General features: G+C 35.4%; 1 protein-coding gene across 1 annotated transcript in view; it reads right to left on the reverse strand.

Moving 5' to 3' along the window:
• Window positions 1-18,180, reverse strand: part of LOC111502832 (trophoblast glycoprotein) — a 44,310-nt gene that overhangs the window by 12,499 nt on the left and 13,631 nt on the right. Inside the window, exon 3 of the mRNA XM_023156998.2 lies at window positions 13,027-13,382. Coding sequence (XP_023012766.2) covers window positions 13,027-13,382 — 356 coding nt within the window. The remainder of the gene's footprint in view (window positions 1-13,026; window positions 13,383-18,180) is intronic.

An 18,180-nucleotide genomic window follows, 5' to 3' on the forward strand; every position in this document is an offset into this window, starting at 1 on the left:
TTTTTCGAACAGTTTACGTGCCTTTATTCGTTATCGTTTCGTCGTTATTGTCGTTTTTTTTTCCTATTTCAATATGACAGTCATTTAACACTTAACGCGTTTCGCTTACCAAGTAAGCATCATCAGGAGATGACTAAAGTCCACGCTTTGTCGTATGAAGGTTCGTTTTGCGAATTTTCAGACTCCTGAACCGAACCTTGAGGAACAATCAGCCTAACTTCTGGTACAGAGTGGTGTCGTAAGCCAATCAGACTGGAGAAATCAAATATCAGTAGAATGATGGTTTTAGATGAAATTGAACTGAGGAATGTGGGTCGAATAATAATAATAATAGTGATAAAACATTAAAACTCAACTTGTGTTACAGAGTGGTGTCGGTCAGCCAATCAGAATGGAGGAATCAAATATCGGTCTAATAATTGTGTTAGATGATATTGAACTGGGGAATGTGGGTCGAAAAATAATAATAATAATAATGATAAAATGTTAAAAGTTTGAAAGTGACGTAGTCAGCGTGAAGGTGGTGGCGTGGTAGAAAATGTGTGAGGATTTGTGGAAATGAATGAGTTATTAGAAAAAAAATGGAGCAACTGTCAGAAGGTCACTAAGTTGTATATTCGCTGATAATAATCGAATTATCGCTTACAGCACGTCTAATGAAAGGACAAAAAATCCAGAATTCATTGACGAGAGAATACAAAGATGGCGCAACATGTCAGGAAGACATTAAGTCACAATTTCACTCATGATATTTGGATCTTAACGTGCAGCACATCAAATGAAAGAGAAACGAATGCAGAATGTTATCGACAAAGAAAAAACAAAGATGACGCAACATGTCAGAAAGGAACGAAGCCACATCTCCGTTAATGACAATTGAATCTCAACGTGCAGTACATTGACTGAAAAGAAAAAAAATGCAGAATTCATCGACAGAGAAGAAAAAACAAAGACAACGTAACATGTCAGAAGGGCAATGAGCCGTATTTTCGTTAATAATGATTTGTTCTCAACGTACAGTACATCAAATGAAATGGAAACGAATGCAGAATTCATCGACAGAGAAAAAACAAAGATGGCGCAACATGTCAGAAGTGCACTAACCTGCTTCTTCGTTAATAAAAGTCGCCTCGTCACGTGCAGTATATCAAAGAAAAAACAAAAGAGGCAACCAAAAGGACACTGAACCATATTTTCGTCAATAATAGTCAGATCGTCGCATTTGACATGATTCATTCACTCAAAACTGAAATATTTAGAAGATACCAAAGGAGATCTCACGGTGACTATAAGTTCTGGTATGCTTTGTTAGGTATCGAATGATGCGTGCAATTTCGTTAATTCCAGCGACATGATTATTCCAAGACATATTGGTGTCCATTTGAACCTCAAAAAACTTATCGAAGCAGAAGGTGGAACCCAAAGAATAGGAGATATAGTACACCAAGTCAGTGAAGAGCGGCATTTTTCTGCCAAAAAAATTTTGAATTTCTTCAAATTTTCCAAATATCTGTAACAGAAAGACAAAACTCAGCTGCGGAACGCTTCTATCTACTAAAGTTAAGTATGTGTCGGTAGTGTGTAACGAAGGTTTCCATTAAATTCACTGGTTGCGCCCTCTGGAGGATGTTTGTTGCGATACACCATAGATGACAATATTTATTGTTTATCATTTCGAATCCGTTGAATACAAGGTGTTTGGAAATACAAAAAAACAACGTTTTAACGCTTTGTAGACGTGTTTGATGCTCTATGACCAACACCCGTTATCCATATTTTCATTATTATCCCGATTGTATGACCACCAAACATTCAATATTATCGGGATTGAAGGGAGCTGATAGGTTAGGTGGAGTACCAAGGTGGCCGATAGGTTAGGTGGAGTACCAAGGGGGCACGCTGGATGGAACGAGAATCGTAGCGATTTAAGCGTGGAACTCCGCCCCTCGGCCCCTTGGTACTCCACCTAACCTATCGGCCACCTTGGTACTCCACCTAACCTATCAGCTCCCTTCAATCCCGATAATATTGAATGTTTGGTGGTCATACAATCGGGATAATAATGAAAATATGGATAACGGGTGTTGGTCATAGAGCATCAAACACGTCTACAAAGCGTTAAAACGTTTGTTTTTTGTATTTCCAAACACCTTGTATTCAACGGATTCGAAATGATAAACAATAAATATTGTCATCTATGGTGTATCGCAACAAACATCCTCCAGAGGGCGCAACCAGTGAATTTAATGGAAACCTTCGTTACACACTACCGACACATACTTAACTTTAGTAGATAGAAGCGTTCCGCAGCTGAGTTTTGTCTTTCTGTTACAGATATTTGGAAAATTTGAAGAAATTCAAAAATTTTTTGGCAGAAAAAATGCCGCTCTTCACTGACTTGGTGTACTATATCTCCTATTCTTTGGGGTTCCACCTTCTGCTTCGATAAGTTTTTTGAGGTTCAAATGGACACCAATATGTCTTGGAATAATCATGTCGCTGGAATTAACGAAATTGCACGCATCATTCGATACCTAACAAAGCATACCAGAACTTATAGTCACCGTGAGATCTCCTTTGGTATCTTCTAAATATTTCAGTTTTGAGTGAATGAATCATGTCAAATGCGACGATCTGACTATTATTGACGAAAATATGGTTCAGTGTCCTTTTGGTTGCCTCTTTTTTTTTTCTTTGATATACTGCACGTGACGAGGCGACTTTTATTAACGAAGAAGCAGGTTAGTGCACTTCTGACATGTTGCGCCATCTTTGTTTTTTCTCTGTCGATGAATTCTGCATTCGTTTCCATTTCATTTGATGTACTGTACGTTGAGAACAAATCATTATTAACGAAAATACGGCTCATTGCCCTTCTGACATGTTACGTTGTCTTTGTTTTTTCTTCTCTGTCGATGAATTCTGCATTTTTTTTCTTTTTCAGTCAATGTACTGCACGTTGAGATTCAATTGTCATTAACGGAGATGTGGCTTCGTTCCTTTCTGACATGTTGCGTCATCTTTGTTTTTTCTTTGTCGATAACATTCTGCATTCGTTTCTCTTTCATTTGATGTGCTGCACGTTAAGATCCAAATATCATGAGTGAAATTGTGACTTAATGTCTTCCTGACATGTTGCGCCATCTTTGTATTCTCTCGTCAATGAATTCTGGATTTTTTGTCCTTTCATTAGACGTGCTGTAAGCGATAATTCGATTATTATCAGCGAATATACAACTTAGTGACCTTCTGACAGTTGCTCCATTTTTTTTCTAATAACTCATTCATTTCCACAAATCCTCACACATTTTCTACCACGCCACCACCTTCACGCTGACTACGTCACTTTCAAACTTTTAACATTTTATCATTATTATTATTATTATTTTTCGACCCACATTCCCCAGTTCAATATCATCTAACACAATTATTAGACCGATATTTGATTCCTCCATTCTGATTGGCTGACCGACACCACTCTGTAACACAAGTTGAGTTTTAATGTTTTATCACTATTATTATTATTATTCGACCCACATTCCTCAGTTCAATTTCATCTAAAACCATCATTCTACTGATATTTGATTTCTCCAGTCTGATTGGCTTACGACACCACTCTGTACCAGAAGTTAGGCTGATTGTTCCTCAAGGTTCGGTTCAGGAGTCTGAAAATTCGCAAAACGAACCTTCATACGACAAAGCGTGGACTTTAGTCATCTCCTGATGATGCTTACTTGGTAAGCGAAACGCGTTAAGTGTTAAATGACTGTCATATTGAAATAGGAAAAAAAAACGACAATAACGACGAAACGATAACGAATAAAGGCACGTAAACTGTTCGAAAAACGCACGCATAACCGTCGCACGCAAGTGAATACTTCACTTTCCCCAATTTCGAACGTTAACTCTACAATACGACTCAGCATTATTTCTGCCAAAATTCGATAGAGAAGGGTTATGGGGGGTTCCAAACGACGTATTTCAAATATTGATTCACTCTGTATGTATGCGCTTATATTTCGTAGAATTTTCAATACGATTTTCACCACACTATGGCAAAATTTCCAACATGTGTGGGCTATTATTTCTGCAAACTGAAACTCACTTTTCAAGTGTAACTGAAAAAATGAATCGCAAACGTGTTATGATTTCGATATATTTTGAGGTAATAATATTTAATATCGAACGAATAGTCATAAAGAAAATTATTTGCATTGTATTCCGAAAGCTTTGGATACCGAATGAATTTCTCAATACCTGTTGATGATCTTGATCTTTCCTAATATTTATAAACATTCATATTATGCTGAAGTTGTAACTTTGCCCCGGTCACCTTACTACGACAAAATGCTTGATGTGCATTCATGCAACTGTATTTGAAGATAGTTTTATATTCCTATATATATTATAATCGTATCAATTTTGATGACTATGAACTTGGAATAACGAAAGATGGAATTGTGAATACTGTGTGTTTTTGTTTCAGAATATCGAAGTTGAGGTTAAAATATCTTTCAATTCATGAATTCACTTGAATGGATTTGAATTATTTTATGACGATTTTGCATATTTGTCTGTATCGTTACTTTGTTATGTTTATATGTACAAGAACTCAGAACTCCGAACAATTGAAACTCAGGTTATCTACACATAATAGACTCGTCCGGTATCTATATCAAAGGATGCTATTTTGAATGGGAATTTCGAAAAAACTACAATACGAAATGAATTTCCAAATATCACACTTGAAATTTGATGTCAAATGTCAATCATCTATGATAATGTCCTGAATAAAATTCAAGATATAAAATGCCACTTTTTGTTATATCGACCCAACGAATCAGAATTTAAAATGACAGACAAACTTATTTTCTTTATTTCTAAAATGTCCTGTTTTTGTCAACCTAGTATCTTTCAATATGATGTTTCTTCATCTCTATAAAATCTGGTGTATAATTTTTTGTTACTGCATATTTTTGATAACTTTCCCTGTATAAGATAAATTTTCATTTTCAAAAAAAGATGTGTGTGATATGTATTTTATTTATTTTGGTAGTATATTATAAAGCCATTTATATAAAATATCAACGTTATTGAGACTGCAGCTGAACAAATTTCCTTTGGAATGACCCATACAGAACGGCGTGTTTTTCTTGAATTTTGGAACACACCACGATGAATCTTCAAAGTCTTCCAAATTCACTACGGTTGTATATATATTGAATAGGTGCAGTTTGTCCAACAAATCACTGAATATCGACAAATTCTAGCCTCATAATGTGCAACTATAGACTGACAAAAATGGAAACTGCTGAGATTTCAAACTCGTTCTGCAAAGGTTGCTATGACGGTTTTGAATGTTGTTGAGATGACTCTGACTGATACTGCACACGTTGATGTATTATCCTGAAATAAATTCGATTTTTCAGTAAAAAAATACACTGAAATAAATTCGATTTTTCAATAAAAACATACACAAAAAAAAATTTTTTTGGCAACAGAGAGGGTAATGTCTTTCATGAAGTAATTGCTACACTTATAATGAAAATAAAAAATCAAGTGTCATCCAAAATAAAGTATTTAAAACACATATTCTGCACGTACTAAGTGAAGGAAATATATTGTATGAAAACACTACTTTATGCGGATCATATCTGTGAGTGAGAATTTTGACCCGAATGAAAAATATTGTATACTGTATATTGCCTATAAAACAAAGAAAAAATTGGAAACAATACTAACCTTAATTCTGTACAATCTCGAATGAAACGACAAGATTCGGTTTCCCAATGTCCATTAACCCTTTGAACACAATAGCGTATTTTCTAATGAAAATTCTTCTAAGTGAGGACGATACGCCTCCGTCACTCGGTGGGGCAGAAATGATACTTTATCTCCCAAATCTAACAAGACCGCCTCACCAAATTTTCCTTCCACGATTTTGGCAGTGAATATCCTCCTGCGGCATCTCCACAGGCAAATCTGCTACTTTGATACTTGGCTTTCTCTTCACGATCGAACTTACATTCAACTTTTGTAAATCCATCTGTGAAAAATAAAAAATGAAAGCTTTATGTTTTGATTCACAATATATGCGAATACTATCTCAAACAAACCACGATATGTAAAACATTTGACTGAAATCATCCAACATATATATATCGAAAAAAATTTTGGAAATCAAATGATTCAACAATTCTCACCAATTTTCAATTAAATTACATTTGAATAAATTCATCTGAGGAAAAAGTCAAACCTAAAACACTTACTTTCAAATAGAATCGGTGCACTTGTCACTGGTATCACTTTCAACGGATGCAACTAACTCATTTCGCCATGCATGACGTATTTATAGTAAAATAAGTGATGACATATTTTAAAATGAAACAAAGAGCCTTTGTTTCGTCGCTTTGAGAACTGCATATCTCCGGATGTAGATTCGACATTGACAGTGATCAATGTCACTTTGGGTTTGAATATAAAAATTAGTGATGACATATTCTGAAATGAAACAAAAGAAAATCAAAGAGTCTTTGTTATATGCATATTCAGCGTTGACATTGATCCATGTCACCTTGGATTTGAATAGCGCAACAAACACATGAATTCTGCTTTTTTCCCATTTTATTTGAAGTGCTACATGTGATGATGCGACTATTATTAGTGAAGATACAACTTTGTGCCCTCTTGGCATCGTCTCGGTTTTTTTTTCTCTGTTGATGAATTCTGCATTCGTTTTCCTTTCATTTGATTTGCTGCACGTTGAGATTCAGTTATCATTAATGAAGATGTGGGTTAGTGCCCTTCTGACATGTTGCACCATATTTATTTTTTCTTTATAGATGAATTCTGCAATTTTTCTTCTTTCATTTGACATGATGTACGTGGCGATCGGAAGTTTTTTCAATGATTCTCTTTGCAATTCTTCCTATGCTGTTCCACATTAGGCGCTCGATATTATATTTTTCATTGTCTACACATTAAATCATTTGAATTGAGTACCCACATCGACCTGTTGCGACTAGTATAGCGAAAATAGGTTATGAGGTCCTTTTGGCTTCGTAAAATGATTAACTATGTTTTTTGACATCTAAAGGAATCCATTGATGTCAAAATCATCGGAATCGGACGACCGGAAGTGAAAACCGGAAGTGACCTGTTTTTGACGGATTCGAAACCTTCTCACCCTAAGGAATCGAAAAATACCATATGTTTCAGTATACGATGATTATTTGATTTTTTTGTCAACAAATTATGTGTTTTGAATAAAACTTTTGCAATTACATTACACTCGTAGTTGTTCATAACCCAACAACTTTTAATTTCAAATATGTTTAATGATTTTCTTTAAATGTGCAATTCTTTCTATGCTATTTCACATTAGATGCTCGATATTATACTTTTCATAATCTACAAATGAAATCATTTGAAATGAGTACCCACATCGGTACGTTGCTGCTAGTATAATGAAAATAGGTTATAAGGCCCTTTTGGCTTCGACAAATGATTAATTATGTTTCATGACATCTAAACGAATCCATTGATGTTGAAATCATCGAAATCGGAGGACCGGAAGTGGAAACCGGAAGTGGTCGTTTTTTGATGGATTCGAAACCTTCTCACCCTAAGGAATCCAAATATATCATATGTTTCAGTATCCAATGATTTTTTTAATTTTTTTGTCAAAAATTCTGCGTTTTGAATCAAGCTTCTGCAATTGGAATAAACTTATAGTTGTTCATAACCCAACAATTTTTAATTACAAGTTTTTTCAGTGATTTTTGTTGAATTTGCAATTCTTCCTGTGTTATTTCACATTAGGCGTTGGATATTATATTCATTACGCCATATTTGTTTTTTCTCTGTCGACGAATCATTTCTTATCCTTTCATTTGACATGCCGTATGCGACGATCCGATCATTATTAGTAAATATACAACTCAGTGCCCTTCTGACAGTTGCGCTATTATTCTTCGTAATAACTCATTCATTATCACACACGCCACCACTATCACGCTGACTACGTCACTTTCAAGCTTTTAATGTTTTATCACTATTATATTATTATTCGACCCTCATTCTCCAGTTCAATTTCATCTAGCACAATCAATCGAGCGATATTTGATTTCTCCATTCTGATTGGCTGACCGACACTACTCTGTAACAGAAGTTAGGTTGGGTGTTCCACAAGGTTCCGTTCAAGAGTCTGAAAATTCGCAAAATGAATCTTCATATGACAAAGCATGGAGGTTAATCATTTCTGATGATGCTAACTTGGTTAGCGAAACGCGTTAAATGATAAATGACTGTCATATTGAAACACGAAAAACCGTTACGACAATAACGATGAAACCATAACGAATGAACGCACGGAAAACGGTCGAAAACGCACGAAAAACGATCGAAAACGCACGAAAAAACGATCGTAAACGCACGAAAAACGATCGTAAACGCACGAAAAACGATCGAAAACGCACGGAAAACCACGTATTTTGAAATGTCCTTGTCGAATACTTCGCTCCCCCATTCGCGCCCTCACGTTGAGTCCACTAAGCTCAACCTCTCGACACTTTTGGATCTCTTCTTCTCCTGATGATGCTAACTTGGTTAACAAAGATACGAGACTTCCGACATGTTGGAACGCTAGACTTCTGTTGAATCGACATGTTTTTTTTAAATGATGTATTTTGAAACGCCCTGTATACACATTAATATCATATTTCAAATCGACATGTTTTTTTCCTTAAATGATATATTTTGACGCACCCTGTACACTTCAACGTCATATTCGTTTTTCAATGGTGTATTTTGAGATACCTTATAAACATGAGAGATCGCACGTTGAAAACTTACAGCCTCGTGGAACTGTTATGTTCTTTCTTGAATGATGTATTTTGACGCACCCTGTACACTTCGTCGCCATGTTTGTTTTCAATGATGTATTTTGAGATACCTTGTAATACTGAGGGATCACACTTTGAAACGATACAGCCTCATTAATCTGTAATGTTTTTTTTAAATCTGATTCATTATTATTAATATATCACTTTCGCGCTTCCAATTTCGTTGAGTAGTTCACGATCAATTCCAAAACCGGCAACGCTACATTGCCCCATAAACAATGATTTATTGTACAACTGGCAACGCCGAACCTGACATGCTGGCATGTATTAACATTTGACAGATGCAGTCTTAGGAGTCTAGTGTTTACAGTGTCCTTCTTCAACCAATAGATAGTTCAGCTAGTGACTCATAGATGACTCTGTGTATTCTATAACTTTTCTCTGTTTCCAATACTATTGTATCGATGAATCGAGCGCTTATTTTTGTGCGGTTACTGATAACAGGACATGAAACAATTCTGTACGATAAATTATTCAAATGAATCTCTCAATATACGCAAAGCCACGTAAATTTGTGCATCGATTACGTCACACGCGCCTCTCGCTCTTACACACACACATGCACATCTTTACAGAAATATTAATTATTTCCCAAATCTAAGTATAGTCTTATGAGTTAGTGTTTACAGTGTCCTTCTTCAACCAATAGATAGTTCAGCTAGTGACTCATAGATGACTCTGTGTGTTCTATAACTTAATTTTCAAACCGGCAACGCTACATTACTCCATAAACATTGATTTATTGTACAACTGGCAACACCTGCTTGCACTAGCAACCGGTAAAACCTCAATCTCCATCTCTCTTTACATCGATTACGTCACACGCGCCTCTCGCTCTTACACACACATACACATCTTTACATGAAATATTAATTATTTCCCAAATCTAAGTATATTTTCCTATCTTCAATATGATAATGACGATTACATTCTACGGAAATCAAAAATAAAAATGCTGTCAAGTATAATGAATGAGTCAATTTCGGTCCCGACAAAACTAACGCTATAAATACCCAACATTCGAAGTTAACTTCAATATCTTACGATGGTGTAGAGGCTAAGGACAATGTCTACGGCGCGGACGACCCAGGTTCGAATCCCATAACTATAAACTTTTTTTATTTAAAATCACGTGACTGAAGGGGACCGAGGGAGCTGATAGGTTAGGTGGAGTACCAAGGGGGCCGATAGGTTAGGTGGAGTACCAAGAGGGCCGAGGGGCGGAGTTCCATGCTTGAATCGCTACGATACTCGTTCCATCCTGCGTCGATTTCGATGACGCTGATAGGTTACCCCCACTCCTGTTTGAACCAAAAATTGCAAAAAGTTTAGCTCCATAAGAAAATACATGGATTTTGCGCCAGAAGTCTCTTTGTTACACTACTCAAGTTGTTCAAAAGCATTACCAATTTCGTCACGCGTCACAGCATTAAAAATTCGCTAACTTTCGTATAAAAAATAAGAAACCGAACCACGCCACATAATTCAATTGCAGTTTAATTCCAGTAAAGAGTATTTTTCTAACACAGCATACAACGAATGTAAGTCTCTCATTTCAAATATATATTAGATCAAGCCAAAGTAAACCGAGTCACTTCTTTTGAAATTTCGACAGCTTTCGATGTAGGTATGCCTAAATCAGAATTACTTACAGTTCGATAAAAAAATTTATAAACAGGATTCAGGTTTACCAATGGGCTCACACCTCAGTCCACTTTTAGCAAACAAATTTGCTTGGAGAACACTATAGTAAATTCCGACAAGGGTAAAAAACATATTTATTTTTTGTACAGATATGTAGACGATATTCTCACCTATTTCAGAGGACTACACGGCAGCTGAACCAATTTATGACATTTATGAAATAATCTTAATAGAAACATACAGTACACACTCGAAACAAAGATAGAGAAACATATTAATCCAGCTATATAGACATTACAATCTCAAGTGATTCTTTCCATGCCGAGAGTCATAAATTAGCAGTCTACAATTCAATGTTGCATTGAACATTCTCATTACCTTTGTCTGCTAACAATCTGGATAGGGAAATTATACAGATAGGACAGAATAATGGTTTCAACGCAGACACAATTCAAATGTTAGTCAGAAAACAAAGCCTCAAATTTACGTATAGATTAATGAACCCCCAGATCAAACAATCAGAAATCAAAAAATGTTTAATTTCACCAAAGATAAAGTGGACAAGATGGAGACATCTGTAGATCACAAGCTGAACTGTCCGGTGAGTAATAGTGTTAATGTTGGACAATATGGCCAAAATTTATCAAAACGGTATGCTGAACATGTAAGGTCCTTCAGACTAAGTAAAAATGACTCGACATTTTCAAACCACCCTTTGGGATGCAACCACAAGTTCCCGAATCTAAACTATAAGGAAATTTTGCACTATGCAAGCAAAGGTTTGAAAGTCAATTATTTGGAATCCTTTGAAATTCATAAGCAGAGACATTGCGGATTTAACTTGCTGAATGACCAAATCGACCTAGTATTTTCGCTTGTTGTCAGATTAGCGTACCCCCAATGTCACGTGTAAACAAAATTCAGATACTCAGTTAAGGATCGTCTGTTATTACCTACAGTGGTGTGTGGATATATAAGGAACAACATTGTTAATTATTTCAGTTTATTGTATTCGTATGAAAATGTCCTTATAGGACGAAACTACAGTAACGTTAGTTACAGAAAAGAATGGTTTAAAAAAATAGGAAGTTTAATTTCTCATTTTCATGATTTCCTATCTAATGGCTACATCGATCAAACTAACAAATATTATTAGTTAAGAAAATTAATACTTTCAATTGAAAATCGAAACATTCACATCTCCCAATATTCTCATGAAGTATGATCTAGCAAGTGTCTGCCAAAACTTATACATGTCTGATACCAACAGAAATTTGTGAAAATTTCGTCACAAATTATTATTCATTTTCTTAGCACGACACATTTATCACACTGATTTGCACCCGAAATAAAGCACACTTGTTTTATTTACTGTCACAAACACATCGTTGTTCAATATGACTTGAATGATTACCTAGTTATATATATATATATATATATATATTATATATATATATATATATATATATATATATATATATATATTCTTCAAAATATCGGTTCTGGATGTTATGAATGTTTTTTTTATTGTTATGAATTTTTCTTAAAATACAATTTTTCCTATGGAAAATTCCTTCTCTGGAAAATGTCGAATCATCAGTCCAAATAATTTTGTTTAAAAAAAATCTTGCGTATCAACCACATTTCACAAAATTCAACTCTCTGTTGAGGGTCTTGAGGCTACATTGCTTGAATTTTGGTGAATTTGTAATCATGCATTTTATGTGTTCGCAAGATTCTTTGAACCAAATCTTCTTCAGCACTTCTTATTGATGAATCAGGAAATGCGTGAAAATATGCTAAGACATTATCCTGGTTGTCTTCAGAAGTTACGGAACGAGGCGAGTTTTTGATCCTTCTGAAGTTGATCCAAATGCATTCAAATTGTTCTGAATTCGCATACATTTCTTGAGGTTCATTTGCAGTAGATTCAGATAGCTTTCATTGAACCTTCTACATGTCGTGCTGATAATTTTATCACACTGTCCAAAATAGTCGAAATAATCCACTATTTCAGTCACTTTTTCAAGCAAACGAAAAAACTGTGTTTTTTACCACCCTGTATTGAAGTAACGAAGATTACGCTGAAGTGTGGGAAGCCTCCAAGTATCACCTCACTCCAAAGCAGATTTTGGTGCCATAGTATTCCTCAACTCAAAGATATCATCATTTTTAGAGGTCATGTTTTCCGAAGAAAATATTTAAAGTAATTCATATTTCGAAAATGGTAACGGATAGGTATGGGAAAATATCAAGGAAAATTGTCGGGTAATTGTTGTAGATTTCAACAATAATATTATATACAGGGGGTTCCATTTAAAAAATCAAAGTTGCTACTAGTTTCTAATGGAAGTGGCAACACTTCATTGTCGAAAATATTTTAGTTAGGTAGAGAAGTGATCCGGTGTCTAGTTCACCAGAAACGACTAATTGTGCCATCCCCCCGGAATCCGCCTGTATATTCGTACAAATTTCTTACCTAAATACAAATCGTGTATGTCTGGCAAGTCGCAAAACACCCTATCATCCCTAAAGTTGACGATTTCATTCTGCTCCAAGTGTAGCTTAAATAACTTGGATAGGCCACTGGACACAAAAATATCATGCAAATCGTCCGCTAGATCAGCATCAGTATTATCTGCGAAAGCATTCGTCAAGTGCAACTCCTGTAGGTTGACAAAATTGGAAAACACTCGCGGATGATGGTAGTTTTTGTCGTACTCTTCAGATATCGAGATATTGTTGTGATTCAGTATCAGACGAGTTACGCCAGTAACGTGGTGGAATGCTTTGCCTTTTATGTCTGTGATACCGTTATTGCTCATGTCGATAATCCTGAAATCAAAATATATAGTAAGTAAATTCGTCAACAAGAACGTTCCGATATGTAGCACCATTTTTGGTAACAAAATATTACAAGATGACTTCTTTAGATAGAAAAATACAATATACATTCAAATTACACTATTATATATTGTGAAAGATTATTTGTCTTTCAGTGGATAAATAAATAAGTATCAGATTCTTTATTTACGAATCTACCTTCATCACCAGTATCATCTTTATCACCAGATTTTGAAATTCATCATCAAAACAAATTATTTTTGTGTTTGATAATACATTTTACAAACAAATATTTGTAACACCAGTGGGTGCCACTGTTTCAGCTAGTTTGGCAAATTATGTATTAGATAAATTCATTAATGATTATATTTTCAGCTGAATTTTGAAATTCCATTCAACAAAAGGTTTGTAGGCAACATAATTTGATTAATCCCTTTTGACAATATTGACACCATTTCAATGGCTTTCATTCCACAGTCCAAAGAGAAACTGATAAGAGTGTTTTCTTTTTAGATGCTGGGTTAATCTACACACAGGTTGAATAATTTGATAGTTCGGAAGGTTGTTGATTGTTTGGTTATTTGTTCTTGAAGCAAGCTACGTGTATATTCAGGTACTTCATTGAATGAATAACTTCAAGCTCATGGATTGAATCCCGTCGATTAGTGAATGAGAAAATTCAAATTGAATATAGGATAGAGAAAATACCTTTTGACTAATTTCCACTAATTTCCGTTCACAAGATATTTCTTGAAAAAATAAACATGCGCATGTCCACCATAAAACTACGGGCTATGAAACCTTCATTTCGAACTGTTACAGAAAATTTATTAGAGCTAATAATTTGCCGTCATAGTTTTTATTGAAGACATGATTTCAAATGAATAAGTAATGTAAAACTTTTGTAGCCATATTCTCTTTACTTGTTGCAGGATCTGCATATGCAATATTTTTGAATATGCCTTTATACATAATAGTTCATATGAGACAGATCGGGGGAACGTGTGCTGGCCAAAGGTACGACCCATTATATTGGCAACCCGTCTATCATGAAATGATTAATCGAGTAATACGCCTGCGGTCCCGCAATTATGAGGCGGTGCTACATTATGTTGGTACCAAATATTTTCCGCATCCTCACTGCAACCCTCACAACATTTTGTAGTATGTTACAATATCCTCCACCATTCAAATTTTCATCATAGATGTACAAACATAATCCTATTGTGCTTTATAGCACACCTAGTATTTGCTCGCGGCTTCGCCCGCATAGAATTTAGTTTGTCACATTAAGTTTCGTGACAGACCATTTCAAATAAATAGTTACAATATTTTTTTATTAACCCAAAACTTCAGGTTTTCAACGTCAAAACTGATGAAATTCAATACAATCATTGAACCCCTATTTTCCCCTTGGGGGGTGGAAATTCCTGATTCGCTTTCTTGGTGCTTATGTATGCTATACCTACCTGCATATTTCATGATTCTAGGTTCAGTAGCTTCAGCTGTATGTTAATATAAGTAATTTATATTTTTAATTTAAAAATAGAGTAACTAAAAAAAAAGTAATGAATAGTTTCGAGAATCGAATTATGTTACCTATACAGAAATTTGCTAAACTAATACAACCGTCAACGAAGTCTACCCTCACGCTTCTGCCCGCATTCGGGTCGCGTTCTCGGCGATATCGCTTCATTGCTTAGACCGCCCCTCTACCCTTGCGCATCGTCTCCCGTCGTCTTACACTAAATGCGACGCATAATGGCTTACTCACGGTACATTATCTTTAGGTAACTTCAACGGTATAGGCAGCGCACGCTAAGATAGCTCTCAGGGAGCAAGAATTTTTCCGATTTACTTGATACTTATCGTTATATTATGGCCAACTTAGCTCCTATGGCGCTAATTGAAGTTGATGAGAACATTACAAAAATTAAGTAAGTGGTGGATCTCGTCAAAATAAACAACTTTTTCCTATGAAATGTTTAACGAAGAATGATTCGTTTTCGAAATACAGATTGTTGAAATTTTTCAAAACATGGTAGGTTTTTGTCATAAGTTTTTTGCAATTTTAGTTATTTTCATCAAACTTTATACGCAGTATACCCGTACAGACTTCTTCTAAACTGAGCATTATCGAACTGCTTATTAAATCCAAATAAAAAAAATTGTCATATTTAATTATTTAATTAGAAAGTGCTACATTTCGGAGTTTGTAAAAAAACAATTCGGAGAAGTAATATATTATTTATTATAAAAATAAACATATAAAAATTAAACGAACCAACTATTACAACTGTTCAAAGTGACGACCCCTAACAGTAATACAAGCTTCTGCTCTCCTCATCAAAGAATTTCGCACCCGTTGAAAAATGCCCGGAGTGTTTCTTATCTTTTCGCAGCAAGCTATGATGCGATCCCTCAACATTTCCTCGTTTTCAATGGGGCTAGCATAAACTAGTGATTTTAGGTGTCCCCAAAAGAAAAAATCGACGGGATTGAGATCCGGTGACCTCGGGGGCCAATGTTCAGTGCCTCCTCTTCCTATCCATCGTTGGGGATATGCTACGTCTAAAAAATGTATTGCCAGCACACTAAAATGAGCAGGAGCTCCATCGTGCATAAACCAAGAGTGATTTCGGAGACCAATGGGAACATCTTTCATAAGTTGGGGAAGCCCGTGTTCCACAAAATGTACGTGAGGGCCCAATTGAATAATCTCCAATTATGACTACCCATACATCAAAAGAGAATCTGTCTTGGAAATGAGTTTGCGTTATCGCATGTGGGTTATCTTTCTCCCAGATGTGGTTGTTATGGAAGTTCATGGTACCGTTTCTTGAAAAATTAGCCTCATCTGTGAAGAGGATTTTCGATAAAATACGCGGATGTTGTTCGACTTTTCTTTGAAGCCATTGAGCAAATTCGATACGTGGTTGGAAATCACGTAGCGTAAGTGCCTGGACACGCTGAATATGATAAGGATATAATTGCTGTTCCTTTAAAATTCTGTAAACTGTCATGTGACTCACATTTGAAGTTTGACTAATTTTTCTTGTACTTGTCTCTGGATGTTCACTCATTTCTTCGAGAACCGCCTCCTCCAATTCTACAGTTCTTGTAGTCCGTGGCCGTCCTACTGCAGAATTTGTTTCAAAGCTTCCAGATTCGGAAAATAGCCGGAAAAGATTCGCAAATGTCGCTGCACAAGGAGTCACGCGTTGGGGATACCTTTCCTGATAGATGCGTCTGGCCTCGCTTGAATTTCCGTCAGCCAAGCCGTATGCAAAAACCGTATCAGCCATTTCAGCATTCGTAAAGTCGGGAATGGTACCAAAAAATCACTTTATAAACTCCAAACTATAAATTTGTCAATTAATACTTAAAAATGTGACAGCGAACTTCTATTTTTATAAACAAACTTTCATAGCCTACTCAATTTAATTAACTCAATTTGCAAGCGAAGAGTGACAAAAATTATTGAAATCAAATTTGGCTATAAAGTAATATGCATCACCTCCAGCGTTGTTGAGGAGGTGTACCTTTTTTATTTGGAAGAGGTGTGGGAATTAGGTTTTTTCATGAAAAGTACAAAAAGTTTAATGTCAAAAAAGTTAGGGCAATTTGAAATAAAAAATGACAGCGTACGCAGCGCCCTCTAGATGTTGCATGAAAATCAATACGAAATTATGATTTCCTACGTCAAAAAAACCCCGGGTACCGAATTTCGTGCAAATAACTTATTTTTTGCAAGAGTTATTTTCAAAAAGCGAACAAAAAAATTCAATTTCAACACCCCGTATCTCCGAAACGAAGCATTTTCGGACACAAGTTCATATAGACTTTTTTTCTTAAAATTGTCTCAGGAATATGTCACTTGAATATTTTAACGTACTTATGTTACACCCTGTATATTGCTTTCCTAAACTGAAATAAGGGTAAGAAGAATATATCGATAATTTGTAGATTATTGTAGCTTCTACACATAGATGTCAAAGGAAAGTGAAAGTTGTGTTGTGAGTTAGGTACGTCGATGTAAAAAGTTATGTGTGACTTGGAAGTTATACGAGGAACGTTAAAATTCCATGATAAAAGTAAAGTAGAAGAGTCGATTTGATTATGTATGATTTTGTACATAAAAATCAAGTCGTTAATTTGGCGGCGTTTTTCAAGTTTGTTTCTGACCAATGAATAATATATAGAGCTAATCGCCTCTAATGATGAAAACTCTTTGCTATTACCCTTTACAAATCATAGCATGTTTGTAACTCCCAAGCTCGGAATCTCTATTTGACAGAATGATCAACATTATTGCTTGATCTATTCGCGGGCAGATGGCGCTGTATGTAACCTCCTTGATATAATTCGAACTCATTTTATATGTATTTCTTCATTTGAAAAAAGTATTTTTTTTATTACCACGCGCGCCTGCTGCCTAATTTGTGACCCTCCTTTGCCAGGTATTGAGAAAATGTGGAAATATACAGGAAGTTTCGTTTGAATTATGTTGGAAAAACGCCAGTATTTGTATTCGATGAAGCATATAGCTTCGCACCTACATTCCTACATACAGTGCATTTCTTCAATGTCCCCCCTCCTTTTATTTTTTGAACGAGTCAACTCAAAAACTTGAAATTTGGGATAATAAAATTAATGCATGAATACTTAATTTTGAAATGAAATTGACAGATAAAACTTTCGAAATTGGGACTGGGCGCCATCTGGGAAAAAAATTAAATGGAAAGGGGGTCTTGTGACACATCATCTTGAAGCTCCTGAGGAATACTTC

This window comes from Leptinotarsa decemlineata, unplaced genomic scaffold (assembly GCF_025532065.1).
Source record: "Leptinotarsa decemlineata unplaced genomic scaffold, Ldec_3_MD MMD2_tig00026328_RagTag_RagTag, whole genome shotgun sequence".
Taxonomy (NCBI): domain Eukaryota; kingdom Metazoa; phylum Arthropoda; class Insecta; order Coleoptera; family Chrysomelidae; genus Leptinotarsa; species Leptinotarsa decemlineata.